General features: G+C 51.3%; 1 protein-coding gene across 2 annotated transcripts in view; it reads left to right on the forward strand.

Annotated features, from left to right (window-relative positions):
* The window catches only part of LOC308249859 (complement C3-like), a 30,181-nt gene extending 15,663 nt beyond the window's left edge, over positions 1-14,518 (forward strand). For both annotated transcript variants that reach the window (XM_080671878.1, XM_080671877.1), the window contains 15 exons: positions 2,267-2,362; positions 2,528-2,681; positions 3,509-3,681; positions 3,872-4,030; positions 5,405-5,464; positions 6,552-6,642; positions 7,948-7,993; positions 10,566-10,653; positions 10,950-11,036; positions 11,247-11,352; positions 11,816-11,905; positions 12,183-12,269; positions 12,353-12,442; positions 12,534-12,672; positions 13,259-14,518. In XM_080671878.1, the coding sequence (XP_080528004.1) occupies positions 2,267-2,362; positions 2,528-2,681; positions 3,509-3,681; positions 3,872-4,030; positions 5,405-5,464; positions 6,552-6,642; positions 7,948-7,993; positions 10,566-10,653; positions 10,950-11,036; positions 11,247-11,352; positions 11,816-11,905; positions 12,183-12,269; positions 12,353-12,442; positions 12,534-12,672; positions 13,259-13,391 (1,599 nt within the window). In that variant the 3' untranslated portion in view covers positions 13,392-14,518. The remainder of the gene's footprint in view (positions 1-2,266; positions 2,363-2,527; positions 2,682-3,508; positions 3,682-3,871; positions 4,031-5,404; positions 5,465-6,551; positions 6,643-7,947; positions 7,994-10,565; positions 10,654-10,949; positions 11,037-11,246; positions 11,353-11,815; positions 11,906-12,182; positions 12,270-12,352; positions 12,443-12,533; positions 12,673-13,258) is intronic.
* The last annotated feature ends 6,294 nt before the right edge of the window (positions 14,519-20,812 follow it).

Genomic DNA, 20,812 nt, shown 5'->3' on the forward strand with positions numbered 1-20,812 from the left:
ATAGCTCTTCTGTATCTCTTCGCAAGCCTCTCCCCTCACTACCCCCAGCTCATGGGTCCCTCCAATTCACCTCCGTGTCTCTGCCTATGCTGTCCTCTTTTTTTTCACCCAGCCAAATCATGTTTTCTTATTAGATTTAGCTCAGACATCGCCTCCTTCAGGAAGTCTCCCCTGAATGCCAGCCCTGTTCCTGTCTCTATCATTGCATCTACACATATTATTCATTCACTAGAGGCCCAGTGCACAAATTCATGCACCTTGAAAGGAACTGTGGGCCACGAGGCTGTGGTGGGCACAGGGGCAGGTCTTGGCCCATCCTCTGCACCCACACCCAGCCCCTCCTGCTGCAGCCCCAGTCCCCTGTCTGCCAGCAGCCCTGCTCCCGCCGCCTCTGCTCCCACATGCTGACTGCATAGAGCGATTGGAGCCAGTCCCAATTTCCCTCAGGAGTAGGGGGAGGTGGAGAAGCCCTCAGGGGCAATCGGGCCGGCAGCCACCACTCGTACCCACTGACAGCACCAAGTGATTGGGACCGGTGCTGGGAACAGAACAAAGGAAGGCCCAGGCCAGCAGTTGGAATGCCCCGATGAGCCCTGATTGCCTGCCAGGCCTAGGGACCCTATCCGTGCATGAATTTCATGCACCAGGCCTCTAGTATTAATATAACCAATTATGTAAATTTAAATATAAAACCAGTCTCCAGCAGATTTAGAGATGGCACTCTATGAATCAAGTCCAGTCATATTTTTAGAAGGTGAGGACAGTGATAGCACTTGCTGAACCAAAATTACCATCAAAGTTCAAAAAGCTGCCCTAGCCACTTTGGCTCAGTGGATAGAGTGTCAGCCTGTGGACTCATTCCCTGGTTGGGGCTCATGTGGGAGGCAACCAATTAATGTGTCTCTCTCACATCGATGTTTTGTTTTGTTTTTTCTCTCTCTCTCTGTCTCTCCCCCTTCCTTGCACTCTCTGAAAAATCAATGGAAAAAATATCCTCAAGGATTTACAACAACAAAGAGCTGACCATGTTCATTTAAATTTTTTAATGTTTTTATTGATTTCAGAGAGGAAGGGTGAGGGAGAAAGAGATAAAAACATCAACGATGAGAATCATTGATCAGTGGCCTCCTGCATGTCCCCTACTGGGGATTGAGCCCACAACCTGGGCATGTGCCCTGGCTGTGGGAATCAAGCCATGACCTCCTGGTTCATGGGTTGATTCTCATCTACTGAGCCACACTGGCCAGGCTGATCATATTCATTTAACCACAAGCCAATCTTATTTAATTCAGGACTGCCCAAAAGAAATGCTCTATCAGCCATGCATGATCTGACTCTGGTGTATGAGATCAATTTAAATACGGTACACATAAAAAAGTCACGAGACATTTGTGATAAATGAGGCAGTAGCCAACCATTACTCGTTAGTAGCTTTTTTGAGATAAGCTATCAAGTCTGCCCTTCTGCACTCTTCTTAGTGAGAGCGAAGATTATGTTTGCTTCAGGGATGTACTTCTTGGGATTCTCCAATTACTCCATCAGTGTGGCATCTCCCCAGGTGATGCCTTTGTTCTTGCTGGAATCTGTGTGAGAAAATCCAGGGGCCTGACCTGTCTTTCACCCAAATAGACCATGGAGAGAGAGAGACAGAGAGAAACATTGATGTGCGAGAGTCACACCAGCTGGTGCCTCCCACACCCACCCTGACCAGGACCAGGGTTCAAACGTTAACCAGGAATCGAACCTGCAACCCTTCAGTTCATGATGCTCTAACGCTGAGAAAAACCAGCCGGGGCTCAATATCACCCACTTTTAAATCCGCTGTGTACTCTGCCCTTTGCTCACTCACCACTCTTTCATAGCACATGACACGGAGGATCCCACTTACAAGTCGAGCATCCCGCTTTCCAAACTGACCCTCCATTTTCTTCTCAGTAAATGGAGCTGCTGCAAGAATGCTCTGAGGCAGTGTAGCGAGCTTGGCACGGCACTCTCTATGACTGCTAGCTCTTGATAGTAAGGCAGATCCCACACAAGCAAATCTCAAGATCCTCTCTCTTCTCTCTTTCTCTCTCTCTCTCTCTCTCTCTCTCTCTCTCTCTCTCTCTCTCTCTCTCTCTCTCTCTCTCTCTCTTTCTCCATCCTGCTTTCAGCATCATTCAGCCCAGAGTTGAGCACCTGAGAGCTTTGTAAGGTCAGGCAGGAGAGGTGGGGGAAGGCGTCTCCAAGATGCTAAAGGAGCCATGGGTGTGTTCTGCATCCACAGGGTGGCTACCGAGGCTCCGAGGCAGACGCATGCCTCACAGCCCTTGTTCTGATCGCCCTGGATGAGGGGAAGGAGTTGTGCAGCCCTGAGATACCGGTAGGATCCAGAGAGGAGGGCAGGGTGGGATGTGCAGGGTGCCCTATCCCCTGCACCCAGGGATCCCCGCACCCTCATGTTCCTCTCAGTGCATCCCTCTCTTCTCACTCCCAGACCCCTTTCTTCTGACCACCTCCCTCCAGCCTCCTCTCTCTGACTCTCTAGGGTTTGATTGCCAGCATGGAGAAAGCCAGGGCCTTCCTGGAGAGACGCCTCCCTGACCTTCAGAAAACCTTTTCCGTAGCCATAGTCTCCTATGCTCTGGCCCTCACCAAGAGCCCCCGGGCCAATGACCGCCTGGACAGCTTTGCCAGCCGCAGTGAGTGTGTGGGGTCACTTCTTCTGCAACTGTCTGTTCATCAGTCTTGGGGTGGGGGAGGGAGAATGTGTCCAACCATGTATGACTCGTCATCTAGTGTCTATTGAACACCTATGGTGTGCCAACCCTTGACCTCAGACCCTGAGAAACCAGGGTGAACAAGACTTCTATGGTCACTGCCCTCAAAGTCCTCACCATCCCTAGGGAGTCAGGCAGAAGACAAACAAATGAATAGAAAATTACAAATTGAGATAAGTGCTGAGATGAAACATATGAAGTGGGTGGGAGAGATGACAAGGGGAGAAAAGTATGGACTGGGGGGCTGGGATGGCCTCTATGAAAAGAGGACCCTCTCAGATTAAATGAAAGGTGAGAAGGCCCACCTCTGTGAAAAACCAAGGGCATTCCAAAGTAAGCAAATGGCAGGTGTAAATGCCCGGAAGTGGGAAAGAGCTTGGCAAGGTCAAGGATAGAAAGGTCATTAAATGTGGGGCATTGGAAGGCGTCTGCCTCCCATGGCCTGCTCTATCTCATACTTATTCCATCTTCAGCATCCCCCAAGGCAAGAGGAGTGGAGTTAAGAGAACTCCCTTTCAGTGGGGCTGGAGGGACCTGGAGCGGCTTCTTTGTAGCTCAGTTTCCCCATCTCTAAATAGTTAGAGTCTGTCTCTTAGAGCTATTCTGAAAACACCATGTTCATGTGCCTCCTTAAAGTAAGTGCTCAACCAGGTAGCAGATGAGAAAAACTGGGCCAGATAACACAGGAGAGGACAGGTTTAGGTAAGTGGGCCCAGATCCGGGTAACAAGGTGGGCATGCATCTTCTAGACAAAAACCACTGGCCAGTAAAGGTCAAGGACTGGAACTCCCTGTACACCATCGAGGCCACCGCCTATGCGCTGATGCAGAAGCTGGAGCTGGGTCTGCATAATGAGACGCATGCCATCGCCAAGTGGCTGCTGGAGAAGCGGGAGCTGGGAGGCGGCTTCAAATCCACCCAGGTGACCCGGGCCTCCGAAGGGTGGGTGCTGGGCCGGAAGGGGTTGTGGGGGAGAATGCTGCCAAGGACGGCCCATCAGAAGCTGTCCGTGGTGCTGACTCGTCTCCGGGGCGCTGTCTGTGGTGCTGATCTGAGGCCCCCCACCCACCCACCCACCCCCACCCACCCACCCACCCCCATCCCAAATCCAGACCACGGTGGTGGCCATCGAGGCCCTCATCCGATTCCGCCAAGCTGTCCCCTTCGAGGGTGTCCAGGATCTCCGCGTCCAGATCAGCGCCCCCAAGAGATCCCTGAACGTGGAGTGGCTCATCGATCAGAACAACGCTTACCAGCAGCGGTCGGCAAAGGTAAGGCACTCGGTGGCAGACAAGAAGTCCACACAGAGGGGACATTGGGTATGAGGCCAAGAATCATGTCCTTGCCACAATATCCCGCAATATTCTCTCACACCACTGGTTACTGTCAATGCATTGATATATTTATTCTACAAACATTTTCTGAGCACCTACTATGTGCCAAGCATTCTTCTGAGCATTGGGGATATATTAGGAAAGATCTGTGGACCCTGCTATCATGGAACTTACAGTGTAGAAAGAAAGACAGTAAATATATTCTATTTTAAGCTTTCCTGAAACAAGAGAAAGAAAGAAATGTGTAAAGGAGAAAATAACTTGGTGTGGGGAGTAAGGTAATCTCCATGACCTTACTCCATGGAGGAGGTGATATTTACCTTCAATCATCTGAAACATCTTTATTGCGGACTAAATACATCTTTATTGTGTCCATCATTGTTCTAGGTACTAGGAATATGGCCATGAACAAGAGAAAACATCCCTATGGCTGTAGAATTTTATATTTTGGTGAACAAGGCAGAAAATAAAGAGATGTGAATAGCCCTGGTGGTGTTGCTCAGTGGTTAGAGCATCCACCTGCACACCAAAGGGTCATGGGTTTGATTCCCAGTCAAGGGCACATTTCTGGGTTGCAGGTTCAATCCCTGGCCCAGTCAGGGCGTGTTCAGGCGGCAACCAATCAATGTGTCTCTCTCACATCAATGTTTCTCTCTCTCTCTCCCTTCCCCTTCCTTCCCTCCCACTCTCTCTAAAAAAATCAATGGAAAAAATATCCTCGGTGAGGATTAACAACAAAAAAATTTTAAGAGATGTAAATAAGTAGAATATGTGGTGTGTTAAATGGTGGCAAGATCTATAGGGGGAAATTAAGCAGGGGGATGAAAACATCAAGGAGTTGAATTTTTAGACAGGATGGGTAGGGAAGGTCTCACCAAGAAGAGGACATTTGAGCAAAGACCTTAAGGAAATAAAGGAGTGAGCCTTGTGGCTATCTAGGCAAGGAAACAGGAGGTGCAAAGGCCATGTGGCAGGAGTTTTCCAGGAACAGCAATGAGGGGAGATGGGATTGGGTGTGAATTTGTAAAAGTTTGTTCTGCCTCATAAGGGAAACAAGAGTCGGTGCAGAGATGCCAGGTAGAAGGGTCTTTTGGGGGCTTCACACACAGAGAACTTCGGAGACGTTGCAAAGTGGACAGATGGGACACAGCCTGAGTTGGCGGTTGTGGTTGCTCTGTGACCAAGTAGACACCACAAGTGCTCTATCAAGAAGGCACAGTAAAACCATCTGTCCTCCCCACCCACCCTCCTACATTTGAGCCATGTTTTGCTGCTTCCTCTATCCTCAAATCCTCCTCCCCTTTCCTTCAGTTTTCTTCTGAAGACGACCTAGAGATCACAGCCAGTGGCAGCGGGAGAGGCACCATATCGGTAGGTCGGGTGTCCCATCCTCGAGATTCTTAGCTGGAGCCAAGGGTCCCCCTAGTTGGTGGGAATAGGGGCAGGTCTAGACCCCAAGACAAGATCAAAATCAGCAAAAAAAAAAATTAGCTACTGTTTAGGGCACTATTATTTGTTATGAGCCAAGCTAAGGATGGGCTCCATGCAACGGGTGGGGAAATAGAGGACCAGAAAGGTTTTCCACTTGCTGAGTCAAGAATCAAAGAAGGTAGAGGTCGGAGGTCATTGGACCCCTCTGCCCCTCCCATGCTGAGTCCCTGAAGGGGTATCTCCTTCCTTGCCTCACGGAGGGAAGATTCTCTGTCCAAGGTGTTTCCCAATCCCCAGAGGCAGTCAGCCGTGGGTAAACTACGGCCCGCGGGCCGGATCTGGCTGTTCTATCCGGTTCTCTTGCTCTCCCCTCCGCTCCTTTACTTTGAATTTATATTAGTTCACACAAACACTCCATCCATGCTTTTGTTCCGGCCCTCCAGTCCAGTTTAAGAACCCATTGTGGCCCTCGAGTCAAAAAGTTTGCCCACCCCTGGAACTCCACCCTTCCCCAATATCTGAGTCAGCGGCTTCATTACATCTTCTGGTCCCGTGCCCTGGGCCCAAGAGAACAGCCCTCTTGTGCACCAGATTTAAGGCAGCCTGTTCTCGTGTTTCTGCCAGTGGAGTCATGATTGAATTCCTGCCATTGTGTGCCCTTGGGCATGTCACATTTCTCCTTGAGCTTCAGTTAAATTTAAATTCATTAAAATTAAATACAATTTAAAATTCAGTTCCTTAATCACACTAGCCGAATTTCACGTGCTCAATAGCCACACGTGGCTAGTGGCCACCATATGGACAGGACAGATAGAGACCATGGCCATCTTGCAGAAGATCAGAAGATTCTATTACACCGAGCTGGTCTAGATCTGTAAAGTGTTCTGACCGGTGCACTCAGGGATTGAGGAGGGCAGACGTGGCTGTGAATCCCCCACAGGGGCACATCCCTGGGCAGGCAAGGACTGGACAGAGGAGGAGAAGGAATGTGTGTGGATGGGTTCTGACACCTTCCCTGCCCTGGCAGATCTTGACCATGTACCACAGATCCCCAGAGTCCTGGGAGGACACCTGCAACCTATATCACCTGAACGCTACTCTTCACAGTGCCCTGGAAGGTAAGCCAGGACCCCAGGATGCCCAAGCCTTCTTTTCTACTTTTTATTTTAGCTATGGTTCAATAAACACATTTATTGCTTTATTAGTCATGCAACAAGTATTGCTTGAGCATTTACTATGAGCCACACCCTGTTTCCTGGCCCTGGGAACATAGGCATAAACAAGAAAAATACCCCTCTTCTCTTGTAGTAGAGACAAACAATGATACAACAATAAAAATATATTATTCTCCTATTGTTATTGATTGATAACATAAATGAATCTGCATTATAAAAAATAACCATATAACATAATAGCAGTTGAAAATACCATAAAAAATAAAGCAGGGAAAAAATGACACAGACTGGGAGGGGATCCAGGAGAAGCCCTCTGAGGAAGTGGCACTTGAGCTGAGACATGAAAGAAGTTTGAGAGTGAGCCATGAAGGATTTGAGGGGAAACATTGCAGGCAGGCAGAACAGCAGCTGCAAAGGCCCCTGAGACAGGAAGGAATTCACCTGGTTTGAGGAACAGCGAGGAGGTCAGCGTGGCTACAGAGAAGCAATGGGTAGAGTTTTAGGAGAAAAAGTTGGAGAGGTGACGGAGGCAGATGGTGCAGGGGCTTGTGGGCCACAGTGAGGACGTCAGTGTTTGGACAGAGTGCAATGGGAGCCAAGGGGACTTCTGAGCAGAGGAGGGATGAGACTTAGCATGGGTTTGCGTAGGCTCCCTCTGGTGGCTGTGGGGGGAACAGACTGTAGAGGGCAAGGGTGGGAGCTGGGAGACTAGGAAGAGGCAGCTGCACTGGTCCAACAAGAGATGATGGGGGATGGGCCAGGGGGAGGCTATGGATATGGTCAGAAATGGTGGGATTCTGGAGTCTCCAGTTTGGGGGACTAAGGAGGAGAGAGGACACTGCCATGGGGACCTCACTTGTAGGAGTAGGAAGAACAAGTCTCACCAGGCCCAGGACTTTTAGGGACTAAAAGTGACCAAGGCTTTGGTTTGGACCCCATTTCTTTTTTTTTTTTTTCTTTTTTTTTTTTTAGAGGGGGGGGGAGGGACATTTCTTTTAATAATAATAATAATAGATGGTTATAAAATGCTGATCAGATGCTGTGTTAAGTGCTTTACTTGTATTAACTCATGTAATCCTTACAACAACCCTAGTGGGTTGGGAATATTATAATCAGATTAGGAAACTAAAGCACAGAGAGGTTAAGCAACTTGCCCTAAATCACACAGAAGAGCCAGGGTTTGAACCCAGAAAGCTAGCTCCAGAAGCTGTATTACCCAGCCTCTGAACTTCTGCCTTCTCTCTACAGAAAATAAAAGTGGGAAAGAGACCTTTCGACTCCGGATGGAAACAAGGTCAGGGCACCAGGGTCTCCGATTGAGGGGGGAGAAGGCCTCACTTCCTGGTATCCAGACTCCTTAGCAGCTCTCCCTGTGTGCTGAGTGGAGGGTGGGAACCAGCTAAGCCTGCCTCTCCTTGCCTGCCCCCTCCTCTTACCCCCCATCCTGCCCTCGCCTGCCCATTCCCCATTCTGCCTCCTACCCTGCCCTCCATGCTTGTCTACCATTCAGCTCCCATCCTGCTATGTCCTGGGATGGGATGGGGGCGGGCCTACCATAATGAACAACCCCCACATACCCAGAGCTGTCTCCAAGCCCCACAGCTCTTCCTCATCCTTATCCTTCATCATCTCTAGACACTCCAGCCCCCAATCCAGTCCTGCTCGGTCTCCCAAATGCCCTCTCTCAGGTCTGCCCCAGAGAAAAACATATATTGAGCACCTACTGAGTGTCAGGCTCTATTCTAGGATCTAGGTGCACAGATGTGAGCAAGGCAGTCCCTCCCTGCCTGGTGGAGCTCACAGCTTATCAGGGGAGACAGACAATCTATACTAATAAAAGAGTAATATGCTAATTAGACCAGGAGACCTTCTGGACTTCCTTCTGGACAAAGCCATGGTGACGGGCTGAGGCAGAGGCTGTTAGGGGTGATCAGGCCACGAAGGGAGGGCAGTTGGGGGTGATCAGGCCAGGAAGGGAGGGCAGTTGGGGGCAAGCAGGCCAGCAGGCAGAGTGCTTAGGGGCAATCAGGCAGGCAGGCAGGTAAGTGGTTAGGAGCCAGCAGTCCCAGATTGCGAGAGGGATGTCTGACTGCCGGTTTAGGCCTGATCCCTGTGGGCCTAAACCCAGCAGTCGGACATCCCTCAAGGGTCCCAGATTGGAGAGGGTGCAGGCCGGGCTGAGGGACACCCCCCCCTCATGCACAAATTTCATGCACCGGGCCACTAGTCTATACTAATAAAAGAGTAATAAGCTAATTAGACCAGGAGACCTTCCAGGATGTCCTTCCAGACAAAGCTGGGGCTTGGCCAGCCTGCAAACCACCCCCAAACGGCCCTCAGCCCCTCGCCCAGGCTGGCCATGCCCCCCAGTGGGGACCCTCACCCCGATGGGGGAATTGCCAGCCTGCAAACGGCCCTCAGCCCCTCACCCAGGCCGGCCACACCCCCCAAGGGGACTTCCACCCTGATCCGGGACCCTCTTCAGGGCAGACCAGCCAGCCCCCACCTGTGCACCAGGCCTCTATCTATACTAATAAAAGGGTAATATGCTAATTAGACTGGGAGACATTCCGGACATCCTTCTGGACAAAGTCATGGTGGCAGGGCCAAGGCAGAGGTGGTTAGGGGTGATCAGGCCAGAAGGAGAGAGCAGTTAGGGGTAATCAGGCTGGCAGGGGAGGTAGTTGGGGGTGAGCAGGCCAGCAGGGGGGGCATTTGGGGGCAATCAAGCCGGGATGGGTGGCATTTTGGGGCGAGCAAGCCAGCGGGGGCGAGGGGGCAGTTGGGGGCAAGCAGGCCAGCAGTGTGGGGGCAGTTGGGGGTGGTCAGGCCAGCGAGGGGGGCAGTTGCGGGTGATCAGGCTAGCAGGGGTGGCATTTGGGGGCGAGCAGGCCGGCAGGGGGATGCAGTTGGGGGTGAGTAGGCCCGCAGAGTGGGGGCAGTTGGAAGCGATCAGGCCAGCAAGGGGGGGCAGTTGGGGGCGAGCAGGCCAGCAGGCAGAGTGGTTAGGGGTGATCAGGCAGTAGCCAGCAGTCCCAGATTGTGAGAGGGATGTCCGACTGCAGGTTTAGGCCCGATCCCTGTGGACATCCCTCCAGGGGTCCCAGATTGGAGAGGGTACAGGCCAGGCCGAGGGACATCCCCCCATCCCCGTGCACAGATTTCGTGCACCGGGCCACTAGTCTATAATGATAAAAGCATAACATGCTAATTAGACCAGACATCTTTCCGGACGTCCTTCCGGATGAAGCCAGGGCTGCGAGGGAAGCCCAGGTCCCGGATGCCAGAGGGAAGCCGGTGCTGGCAGCCAGGGGAAGGAAGGCCCACTCTTGCATGAATTTCATGCATCGGGCCTCTAGTAACCAAATAATCGCCCAGAATCAATCTAAAGTGACAACTGTGATTAAATGTGGCAAAGGAAAGGTCCAAGAAGCGACAATAGGACAACTTAGAGAATGTTCTGATATGTGGACTGGAAAAGGCCTACCAGAGGGAGTGATGCATCAGCCGAGATTGCAAAGATGAAAGGATGCTTCCGGGCAAAGGGGAGAAGTGAGGATCCCAGGCTGAGAGAACATATGCAAAGGTCCAGGGGAAAGAGCGAGACTGACACTTCAGAGCAATCAAATGAGGGCTGGGATGGAAGAGGTGAAGTGGCAGGGCGAGACAAGGCCATTGGTAGAGGTTGTTAAGCAAGGAAGTGACATATCAGATTCTTGTTGTGAAAGCTGTATGCTTTGGGGGGCAGCGGAGTGATGGGGAAACCCAGGAGGAGGCTATTGCACTGGTCCATGTGAGAGATGATGGCAGGGGGAGCATGGGGGAAGGGGCAGGAGGAAGAGAGACTGGACCTGTAAAATTCCCAGGTTCCTGGGTGATCGAGAGGCCACAATGACCATCATGGAGGTTTCCCTGCTCACTGGCTTCTACCCCAACCATGATGACCTCAAACAGGTAATGTAGGTCCCACCCGTCCTCTGCTGAGCAGGATGGGTGCCCTGGCAACATCCCATACTCAGTGGTAGCACAGGGCGGAATCTAACCCCTCATCAGTGACCCATGGTCACTTCTGGTTGCCTCCCTGCCTGGCCTTAGCCAAGTCCTGCTGATTGTGCCTCAGTTTCCCCAACACTGGGGTTGGTTGGACAAAGACTGGAAGTGCTAAGAATTACTTCACATTGACTGGAGCTCCTAGGGCTGCGGGCCCCCAGGGGTCTCAGCGAGCCTGCAACCCTCACCCTGTGCCCCAGCTCAACAACGACGTGGAGATGTATGCATTCCAGTACGAGACCAAGACGAAATCCAGCGACAGCACCGTGGTCCTCTACCTGGAGAAGGTGAGGAAGGCCGGTGTCCACCACAGGCTTGTGGGTAGCCTGGTGGGCAGAGAACCACAGTCAGCAAGGTTCTCCTGGGTGGTGTAGCCAGAGGACCGTGCCATCTGAAGTCAGCGCCCAGTAGTCAAGGCCACGTGTGTGGTCAGTGGTTATGAAGCAAGGCCTGTGGTCACTGGGCCTGGTCGGCTCAGACAGGACTCCCCTCCCCAGCTCTCCCACCAGGAAGACACGGTGCTGGGCTTCCGGGTCCATAGGATGCTGCCAGTGGAGTTTCTGCAGGCCGCCCAGGTCACGGTCTATGACTACTATGAGCCCTGTGAGCAGGGGGCTGGGGATGGAAGCGTGTCCGCGAGGGGGAGAGGCCTGCGAAGGGCAGGGCCAAGAGGGAGGGTAGAGGAGCCGGGCTAGGAAGGAGAAGTAGGGCGTGGCTGAGAGGGGCCTGGGCATCGGGGAGGGGCTGGGGGAAGAAGCGTGCTGGAGGGAACCTAAATGGTTTGGCGACAGAGGGCGTGGCCTTCATGGATGGTCCGCGTGGTGGGTGTCCTGGAAAAGTTTGGGACGGAGCCTAGAAAGAACTGGGCAGAACTGGGCGTGGCCTGCTGGGAATGGGGTGGACAGGGGGCGGGGTCTTCAGATGGGCGGGGCTTATTGGGGGTGGCTGGGCAGGGCCAAGTGGGCGGGGTCTGCGGGGGACGAACACGCTGGGGGCGGAGCCAGGCGGGCACCCAACCCCAGGACCGCTGGCCCAAGCCAAACCCAGGCACGCACCTGTCTCGCAGCCCGGAGGTGCAGCTCCTTCTACAACCTGCCCACGGAGCGATCTGACCTGCGGAAGATCTGCTACAAAGACGTTTGCAGATGCGCTGAGGGTGAGGTCATGGGAACATAGGGCCAAGGCTGCCAGGCTGGGGGTCCAGAAGCCCTTGGTCACCTCCTGAGTGCTGATGAGCGTAGGCAGAGAGACAGCACGATAGGAAGACAGAGACAAAGAGAGAGAAAAGGAGACCCAGAGACAGACTGGCACACATACACTCAAGTCCCACCGAAGTTGGAGGAAGGCCAGACCCGGAGACCTGGGGCCTGATGGGGGTCTGGTGGAAGGAAGCCCTCCCCCAGTGCACCAGGCAGCTGCCCCTCACCCTCCAGAACTGTGCCCGACCCAGAAGAAGGACAGCAGCTGGATGAGGCAGGAGGAGCTCCAGCTGGTGGCCTGTGAGACAGGCATGGACTTTGGTGAGTTGTGGGTATGGCAGGAGGCAGGAGGCCCACCTGCAGGCCAGACACCAACACAAGCCCTCCTGTCCCGCCTTCCCCAGTGTTCAAGGCCAGGCTGGAGGCTGTGGAGGCCTCTGCCTCCAACCCCTACATCTACTACAACATGCAGCTCCAAGCCATCATCAAGAGTGGTACGTCCCAGGTGGCAGAAGAGATGGGTGGGTCCCATCTGGGGGAGGGCCAGCCTGTGCGTGCTCACACACTGGGTTTCCTCTCCTCCAGGCACGGACGCTGCTGCCACGCCACTGGCCATGAAGAAATTCGTCACCCATGCCACCTGCCATGACTCGCTGGAGCTGCAGGAACAAGAGACATACCTCATCATGGGCCGGCCATCAGACCTGTGGAGAGTCAAATCTGAGTATGTGGGGGCCTCCTGTGCCCTGGGGACTCAGCCTGGGCCCCCTCCCCTACTGCAGCCCAGTCTCTGGTGTCAAAATCTCTATTGCATTTGTCAGCAGAGTCTTGGGTTTGAGAGCCACACTGAATGGAGGTGCAGGGAACACCATTCACACAGAGACGTTGTAGGAGATGTAGACTCAGTTTTCCAACAGGGGTAGTAAAGAGTCAGAGGAAGGGGAGCCTTTTTCCATCCCCAGATGAATGGACTAGACTGCAGGGGTGGGCAAACTTTTTGACTCGAGGGCCACAATGGGTTCTTAAACTGGACCAGAGGGCCGGAACAAAAGCATGGATGGAGTGTTTGTGTGAACTAATATAAATTCAAAGTAAAGGAGCGGAGGGGAGAGCAAGAGAACCGGATAGAACAGCCGGATCCAGCCCGCGGGCCGTAGTTTGCCCACGGCTGGACTAGAGGCTTGGGACCCAAGATGGCCCTGTGGAGTGGACACTCTAGGCCCCGCAGGGCAGAGGGGCAAGGCAGAGAAGTCTCCACGCCTCTGGGGGCACCAGGACTCCTCACCTTCTTTGCTCTCCCTTACCCACAGTTACAACTATGTCCTGGGCAAGGAGACGTTCCTCATGCATTGGCCAGCGAATGGGGACGTGGAAAAGAAGGAACTGCTGGGCCAGCTGGAGGGGTTTGCAGAGTACATGAGCACCCATGGCTGCAAGTCCTGAAACCCGGGGGCGTCCACTGCTCTCGGGGTGTCTCCAAGCAGGCCCAGGCCATTGGGCTTAACCCCGGATAAAGGACATGGAACATCGTACTCAGGCTCCAGACAACTGCTCCTGTTTCACGTTCAGCGAGGGCCCTGCAGAGCCTGCCCTAGCATTGGTTGCACCTGCCTCCTCCTCTCTCCTACTCCATTCCAATCACACTGGCCTCCCTTGTGTCTTTTCAACACCCAAGTTGACTCCCACCTCAGGACCTTTGCACTTACTGTCCCCTCTACAAGGTACACCCTTTCTCCAGATATCTGCATGACTTGCCCCCTTCCCTTATTTGGAGGAGGTATTTAAATGTCACCTCCTCAAAGATACTTGCTTCAATAACATGTCTAAAACAGATCCCCTCTCATCACACTCTCTTCCCTTACTCTGCTCTATTCCCTCAATAACACCTATAAATATATTGTATATGATATCCATTGGTTTGCTTATTAAATGAGTGTTACCCCTGCCCAACAATGTCAGCTCCTTAAGACCAGGGATGTATCTGTCTTGCTCACTGTGGTATTCTGTTCCTACATCAGGGGCTGGTATACAGTAGGTGCTCAAGAAATTACTGTGAATGAATAAATTTAGTGCTCACCCTGCACCTGGTCCTGATGGAAGCTTGATGGGTAACCCCAGCAACTGGAGAGCCAAGACAAGGGGCAAAGGAGGATGAATGAGTTTCATCAACATGGACTTGGGTGGGAGTGGGGGACCTGCCAAGCCAAGGCAGCAGCCCATGTGGGCCCAGGGACACCCCAGGAATGCTGGAGGGGCTGTAAGACTTCCAGAATGGCTTGAACTTGATGTATGAAGGAGGGACTAAAGGTGAGAGGGAGGAAGAGAAAGATGGGACTGGGGAGGCTGCCAGGCAGGCTGACTTCATAAAGGACTTTGAATATCAGGCTAAAGGGCTTGGTCATTACCAAGGGCAGTGGGGTGCCACTGAAGGCTTTTGAGCAGCAGAGGAATTTTCCAGCCCTGAGGTAGAAGGCCCAGCTGGTTGATGGGTGGAAACTGAGTTGATGGCAGAACACCTGAGGGAGAGGCAGGAGAATTGTTGTGAGTATTCAATAAACATTTACACCTGGCTGGCATGGATCTGTGGTTAAGCATCGACCTATAAAGCAGGAGGTCACAGTTCAATTCCCAGTCAGGGCACATGCTTGGGTTTCAGGCACGATCCCCAGTAGGTAAGAGGCAGGCGATCAATGATTCTCTCTCATCATTGATGTTTCTATCTCACCCTCTCCTTTCCTCTCTGAAATCAATAAAAATATAACACACACAGGAGGAGGGAGGAAACTAACTAGTGGTTCTACATTCCACTGCAAGTGGTAAAATATTAATTCTAAGTAGACCATGCAAACTTCAGTATGTATATTGTGGTCACTAGAGCTACCATTAAAGAGAGAGATAGTAAAAAATCAATAGCTAAATTCATACTAAAAATATTCAAATAATCCAAAAGGATGCAGGAAAAAAAAGAGAAGAATAAAAAGCAAAGGAGATAAGCAGAAAATAAATAATAAGATGGTGGACCTACATTCAACCACATCCGTGGAACCTTGAGATGATGGCAGTCCTAGCTGCCACCAGTGAGAAACCTTAACGCTGAGGCACTTTGCTAAGCTGTGCCCAGATCCCTGGCTCACGGGAACCACGAGGAAATACCAGTTTGTTGTTTTCAGCTGCTACCTTTGGGGATAACTTGTCACGCAGCAGTGGGTGATTAACACAGTGGCCATCTTTGGAAAATACAGCCTGCCACCACCTGGTCCCACCCAGCATCCCTGTGTTGTTGAGATCTCTCAATGAGCCTGCATCTGTCTTTGCTTGCAGGCCTGGTCTCTCTGCCCCGCTCAAGCATGACGAAGCTGCACCGGTCACCAAATGGCCCATGGTGAATAGATAAAGAGGGAGGATTTAATCCCAAGACGGTTTTACCCCAGATCTCCAGCGTCTGGTCACATTGGCGTGCATCTTACTTCTCTAAAAGGAGATGTCTTAAGAATGATAACCAGCCAAAACCGGTTTGGCTCAGTGGATAGAGCGTCGGCTTGCGGACTCAAGGGTCCCAGGTTCGATTCCGGTCAAGGGCATGTACCTTGGTTGCGGGCACGTCCCCAGTGGGGGGCGTGCAAGAGGCAGCTGATCGATGTTTCTAACTCTCTATCCCTCCTCTCCCTTCCGCTCTGTAAAAAATCAATAAAATATATTTTAAAAAATTAAAAAAAAAAAAGAATGATAACCAGCCGTGGACGGTGTTTCAGGGTTTTGTTTGTTTGTTTTTGTTTTTAATATATTTTTATTGATTTTACAGAGAGGAAGGGAAAGGGATAGAGAGCTAGAAACGTCGATGAGAGAGAAACATGGATCAGCTGCCTCCTGCATGCCCCCCACTGGGGATTGAGCCCGCAAGCAAGGTACATGCCCTTGCCTGGAATCAAACCCGGGACCTTTCAGTCCGCAGGCCAACGCTTTATCCACTGAGCCAAACCGCTTAGGGCAGTGGTTCTCAACCTTTTTAATGCCACAACCCTTTAAAACAGTTCCTCATGTTGTGGTGACCCCCAACCATAAAATTATTTTCGTTGCTACTTCATAACTGTAATTTTGCTACTGTTATGAATCGTAATGCAAATATCTGTGTTTTCCGATGGTCTTAGGCTCTACAGCAGCGGTTCTCAACCTGTGGGTAGCGACCCACCGCTAGCAGGGTCTTAGTGGTGTTTCTCAGTGGTTAGAGCGTGCCTGTGCACTGAAGGGTCCCAGGCTCGATTCTGGTCAAGGGCACGTACCTGGGTTGCAGGTTCGATTCCCAGCCCTGGTCAGGGCACCTTCAGGAGACAACCAATCCATGCATCTCTCTCACATCGATGTTTCTTTCTCTCCCTCCCTCCCTCCCGCCTTTCCACTCTTTCTAAAAATCAATGGAAAAAACATATTCAGGTGAAGGTTAACAGAAAAAGAGAAGAAAAAGAATGCTAACCACAGTTTCCCTGTGTGCTGCCCACGGCCACACTGTCTGCATTGTCCCACAGCCTCTTAGCAAGTCTCACCATTGCTCTCGCCTCCATCGGAATGGCAGCTCCTTGTCTGTTTCCCTCAGGCCAGGTCCAGCATGGAGACTGTTTCCCACAAGTCCCTTAAAGATAGTGTCTGACCCCTCCCCTTGGCCCCAGGCGTGCTGGTCCTGGAACAGGCCCTGGCCCTGCCCCGGGCAAGTATGTAAGGCATTTTCTCCTTACGTTTTCCCCTTCCCCGGGCAGCTCATGCCCCAGGCCCATACCCACCCTGCCCTGCCCTGTATAGCCCCTTAGTACCCGCCACATGGCACGGAGGCTGTCCACGTCATCTTGCCGCCACCCCGGGCGCTCCTCACGTGGGGCTCCCGTGATAAACTCTCGCTGTGATGATGGAGTTGTTGGCCTCTGTCTTTGGCCTCTCAGCCCTGGGACATTTTATGTCACAGGAATGTCTGGCCCTCAGCATTTACTGAATAGAGAAGACCCGCATCCTGCAGGAGAAGTGGCTTCTCTCCGCCTCCACCTCTGGAAAGGCCTGAGGCTCTGGACGTTTGAGAGCTAGTTCAGCTTTTCCTCCTTCTCCCACCCCAACTCCAGGCCTGGAGATTCTCGCACCTCACACACCACCTCCTCTGGCATACTGCCCAGACGCCCCTCCACCGACCAGGACATCCTAGGGGGCACTGTGATTTCTTTGTTGATGCTCCTGGGAACTTGAAGGCAGAGTGGGTGTCTCCTGTGTGTCTCATTCTCTCCTCCAGTCCTACAATAGGCACAAGTGCTGTGATCCCATTTTATGGATGAGCAAAGCGCTTCTGTGGGTTCCGTCATGGACTCCGGGTCGTAGTGGCAGAGAGGCATCTTGGACTCGATCTGAACCCTCCTCCCCCGTGTCTTAAAACAAAACTCAACACAAACTTTTTTTAAAATATATTTTTATTGATTTCAGAGAGGAAGGGAGAGACAGAAACACCAATGATGAGACTCATTGATCGGCTGCTCCTGCACGCCCCCTACTGGGGGTCAAGCTTGCAACCCAGGCATGTGCCCTTGACTGGAATCGAACCTGCAACGCTTTAGTCCACAGGCCAATTCTCTATCCACTGAGCCAAACCAGCCAGGGTTCAAAATCAACATGTACTGAGTACTTAAATGCAGGCTTTGGTCTAAGCACTTCATACACATTAACGTCTTTTCTTCTCCCAGCAACACCATGAGATGGGGGGCTGCTATTCCTCCCATTTTGCAAATGGGACGGCAGAGGCCCTGAAATGGAGTGCCCAGCAACGAAGATCCTCTTCTGATCCCAAACCTGCTTGCTCAGACATCTGGACATATTTTAAAGCTATTGTTTTTCTTTGAATAGCATTATCATGAAATCAGATAGAAAAATAAGTCGTTTAAAGAAAAATCGGGATAAATATAGATAAAATTTAATGGGGATTAGCCCTAGCCAGTTTGGCTCAGTGGATAGAGTGTCGGCCTGCAGACTGAAGGAGATTCTGACCTTCCCGGGCCTCCAGGTTGGATTCCGGTCAAATGCACCTACCTCGATTGCAGGCTCAATCCCTGGCCCTGGTCGGGGCACATGTGGGAGGCAACCAATCAATGTGTATCGCTCACATCAATGTTTCTCTCTCTCTCTCTCTCTCTCTCTCTCTCTCTCTCTCTCCCCCTCCCTTTCACTCTCTCTAAAAATGAATGGAAAAATATCCTCGGGTGAGGATTAACAACAACAACAAAAAATCAATAGGGGTTATCCCAGGGGCAAGGGCAATGAGGAGATACCCTCTTCTATTATTATTATCATTATCATTATCATTATCATTATCATTATCATTTAAAAATACATGAAGAAATTCTAGCAAAAGAATTCCCCCGAAGGGAGAGATATAGGAAAGAGAATGTGCCCCCCCACCTTTCTCCCTCCTCAGGAGCCAGAGCTGTCCACGATTTTCTCCCACATCCTGTGTCCCCTGGGCCCCATGGTCACAGGCAAAACCATAACTTAAGGTTTTCTTTTCCTGTGTATACACATTTCCTCTTCTAAATCAAACATTTTGTAATGTTTAACTTTTGCAATCGGAGGAAAAGGCAAAGCGTCCTGCTGTTTTGTTTTGCGGGAAGGGAGCTCCCAGTACCTTTCCTGCGAGGTTTCTGGAACACAGGATTAAAGTTTAACTGTGGGCCCTGGCTGGTGGTGCTCAGTGGTTAGAGCATTAGCCCATGCACCGAAGAGTCATGGGCTTGATTCCCAGTCAAGACACGTACCTGTATTGCAGGTCAGGGTGCATACGGGAGGCAACCAGTCGATGTGTCTCTCTTACATCGGTTTCTCTCTTCCTCTTCCTCTCTCTCTCTCTCTCTCTCCCCCCCCCCCCCGCCTCCTTCCCTTCCACTCTCTCTGAAAAGCAATGGAAAAAATATCCTCAGCTGAGGAGTAACAACAACGAAAAGCAAACACAGGTCCTTGATGTGTAGTTTGACGTCTCCCAAATCCAGTGTGCATTTGACACTAGCAGCACATCTGGATTAAGACCTGCCACGTTGAGCCCTAACTGGTTTGGCTCAGTGGATAGAGCCTCGGCCTGCGGACTGAAGGGTCCCAGGTTCGATTCCAGTCAAGGGCATGTACCTTGGTTGCAGGCACATCCCCAGTAGGAGGTGTGCAGGAGGCAGCTGAATTGATGTTTCTCTCTCATTGATGTTTCTAACTCTCTATTCCTCTCCCTTCCTCTCTGTAAAAATTCAATAAAATATATTAAAAAAAAAAAAAAAAAAGACCTGCCACGTTGCAAGGGCCCAGATGCCAATGGCTCCCCCGCCGGACGGCACAGGCCTATATGGTTTCTCTATATCAGGTCCCGGCACCCTCACAGCAACTCTATTCCCATCTCAGATGGCAACACAGAGGCCCGGGAAGGTCAGGAACTTGCTCAAAGAGCCGGCACTTGACTCAACCCCAGGCTGCCTGGTCCCAAAGGGCACGCCTTGACCTCCGTATTTCTCATCTTCAGTTTCAGCTTGAAGGGACATTGCAGTCAGCGGGCTGTGCCACTTCTGAGCTGGTGCCCTGCACAGTTTGCTTCATCGCTTTTAAACTCGGGTTCCTCGTCCGTAAAAGGGACAGCGGCGCCTAAGAGAGAAGGCTTGATAGGCTCAAGCCCAGAGGACACCCAGTCAGCTGGCATCCGGCGAACCCTGGATACACTCGGGGTGTTTTAGCTCCTGTGATTCCTCCACTCACCGAATTCCTTTGAGCAGAGCCCCAGACGAGTTACCCAAGTTCCGCACATAATGCATTCCTGGAAATGTGTTTGAAGCTCATTTCGCAAAACTCGAACAACAGATCCCTGTGTTGTAAAGGGCAATCTATTTACTGAGCACTACGCAAATTATGAAATCCCAAATTACTTCTTAGCAGTTAAGTGTCATTGTCAAAGACATATTTCCATGCCCCGGCCAGTGTGGCTCGGGTGGATCGTCATCTTGTGCACCAAGAGGTGGGGGGTTCAATTCTCAATCAGGGAACATACCCAGGTTTCAGGTTGGATCCCTGATCAGGGCCCAGGTGGAGGCAACCAATCGATGTTTCTCTCTCATATGGATGTCTCTCTCTCTCAACCACTCTCCCCACTTCCTCTCTCTTAAATAAAATAAAAAAGTTATATTTTACAAAAACAAAACCAAAAAAAAAACACAAGTTCTATTTCCAGGGTTTCATACATGCTGTTTAAAAAATAATTGGATTTTTCACACTGTATATTTTGGTTCTAATTACAAAAGTGATGGAAGTTTGTTGCTGAAAATAATTCGATTGTTAGAGAAATATGCAATGTGGAAAGGACAGGCAGTGTGGAGACCCACACGCAGAAATGCCCACAGGTGGTTTATGGTGCCCAGAAAGGGACAGTGCCCCCAAGGCTGGCAAGGCCCCAGCGGCTGAAGTGTCAGAATACAGAAAGTGAAAGAAGTGGTTAGTTCCGCATGTGTAATGCCTTAGTAGGTTTGGCCAAGTTGCCTCTCCAAAAGCTCTGCCAAGGGACACCCTCTCCAACCCTTTGGAGGTTTTCCATTTTCCACACCTCCATTGCTGGCCATTCCCAATGTCTTCGTTTGGTCAAACTCAGGGGAAACTGACTAGGTTGCAAATAGCACACACACGCCCCAATTGTGTCCACTTCCTCCATAATTAAACAATGTTCACCAGCTTAGACCTCCAAGGGTCCAGCTGAAGACTTGCTTTCAGGTAAAGATTTGCTGCTTTTGGCACGAGCTTTACCTCCCTCCCCTCTCCTTTCTCCTCAATCACACTGACCTTTAGCTTCCTGCAATGAACCAAATCCCTTCCCACCT

The sequence above is a fragment of the Plecotus auritus genome, assembly GCF_963455305.1.
Source record: "Plecotus auritus genome assembly, chromosome: 6".
Classification (NCBI taxonomy): Eukaryota; Metazoa; Chordata; class Mammalia; order Chiroptera; family Vespertilionidae; genus Plecotus; species Plecotus auritus.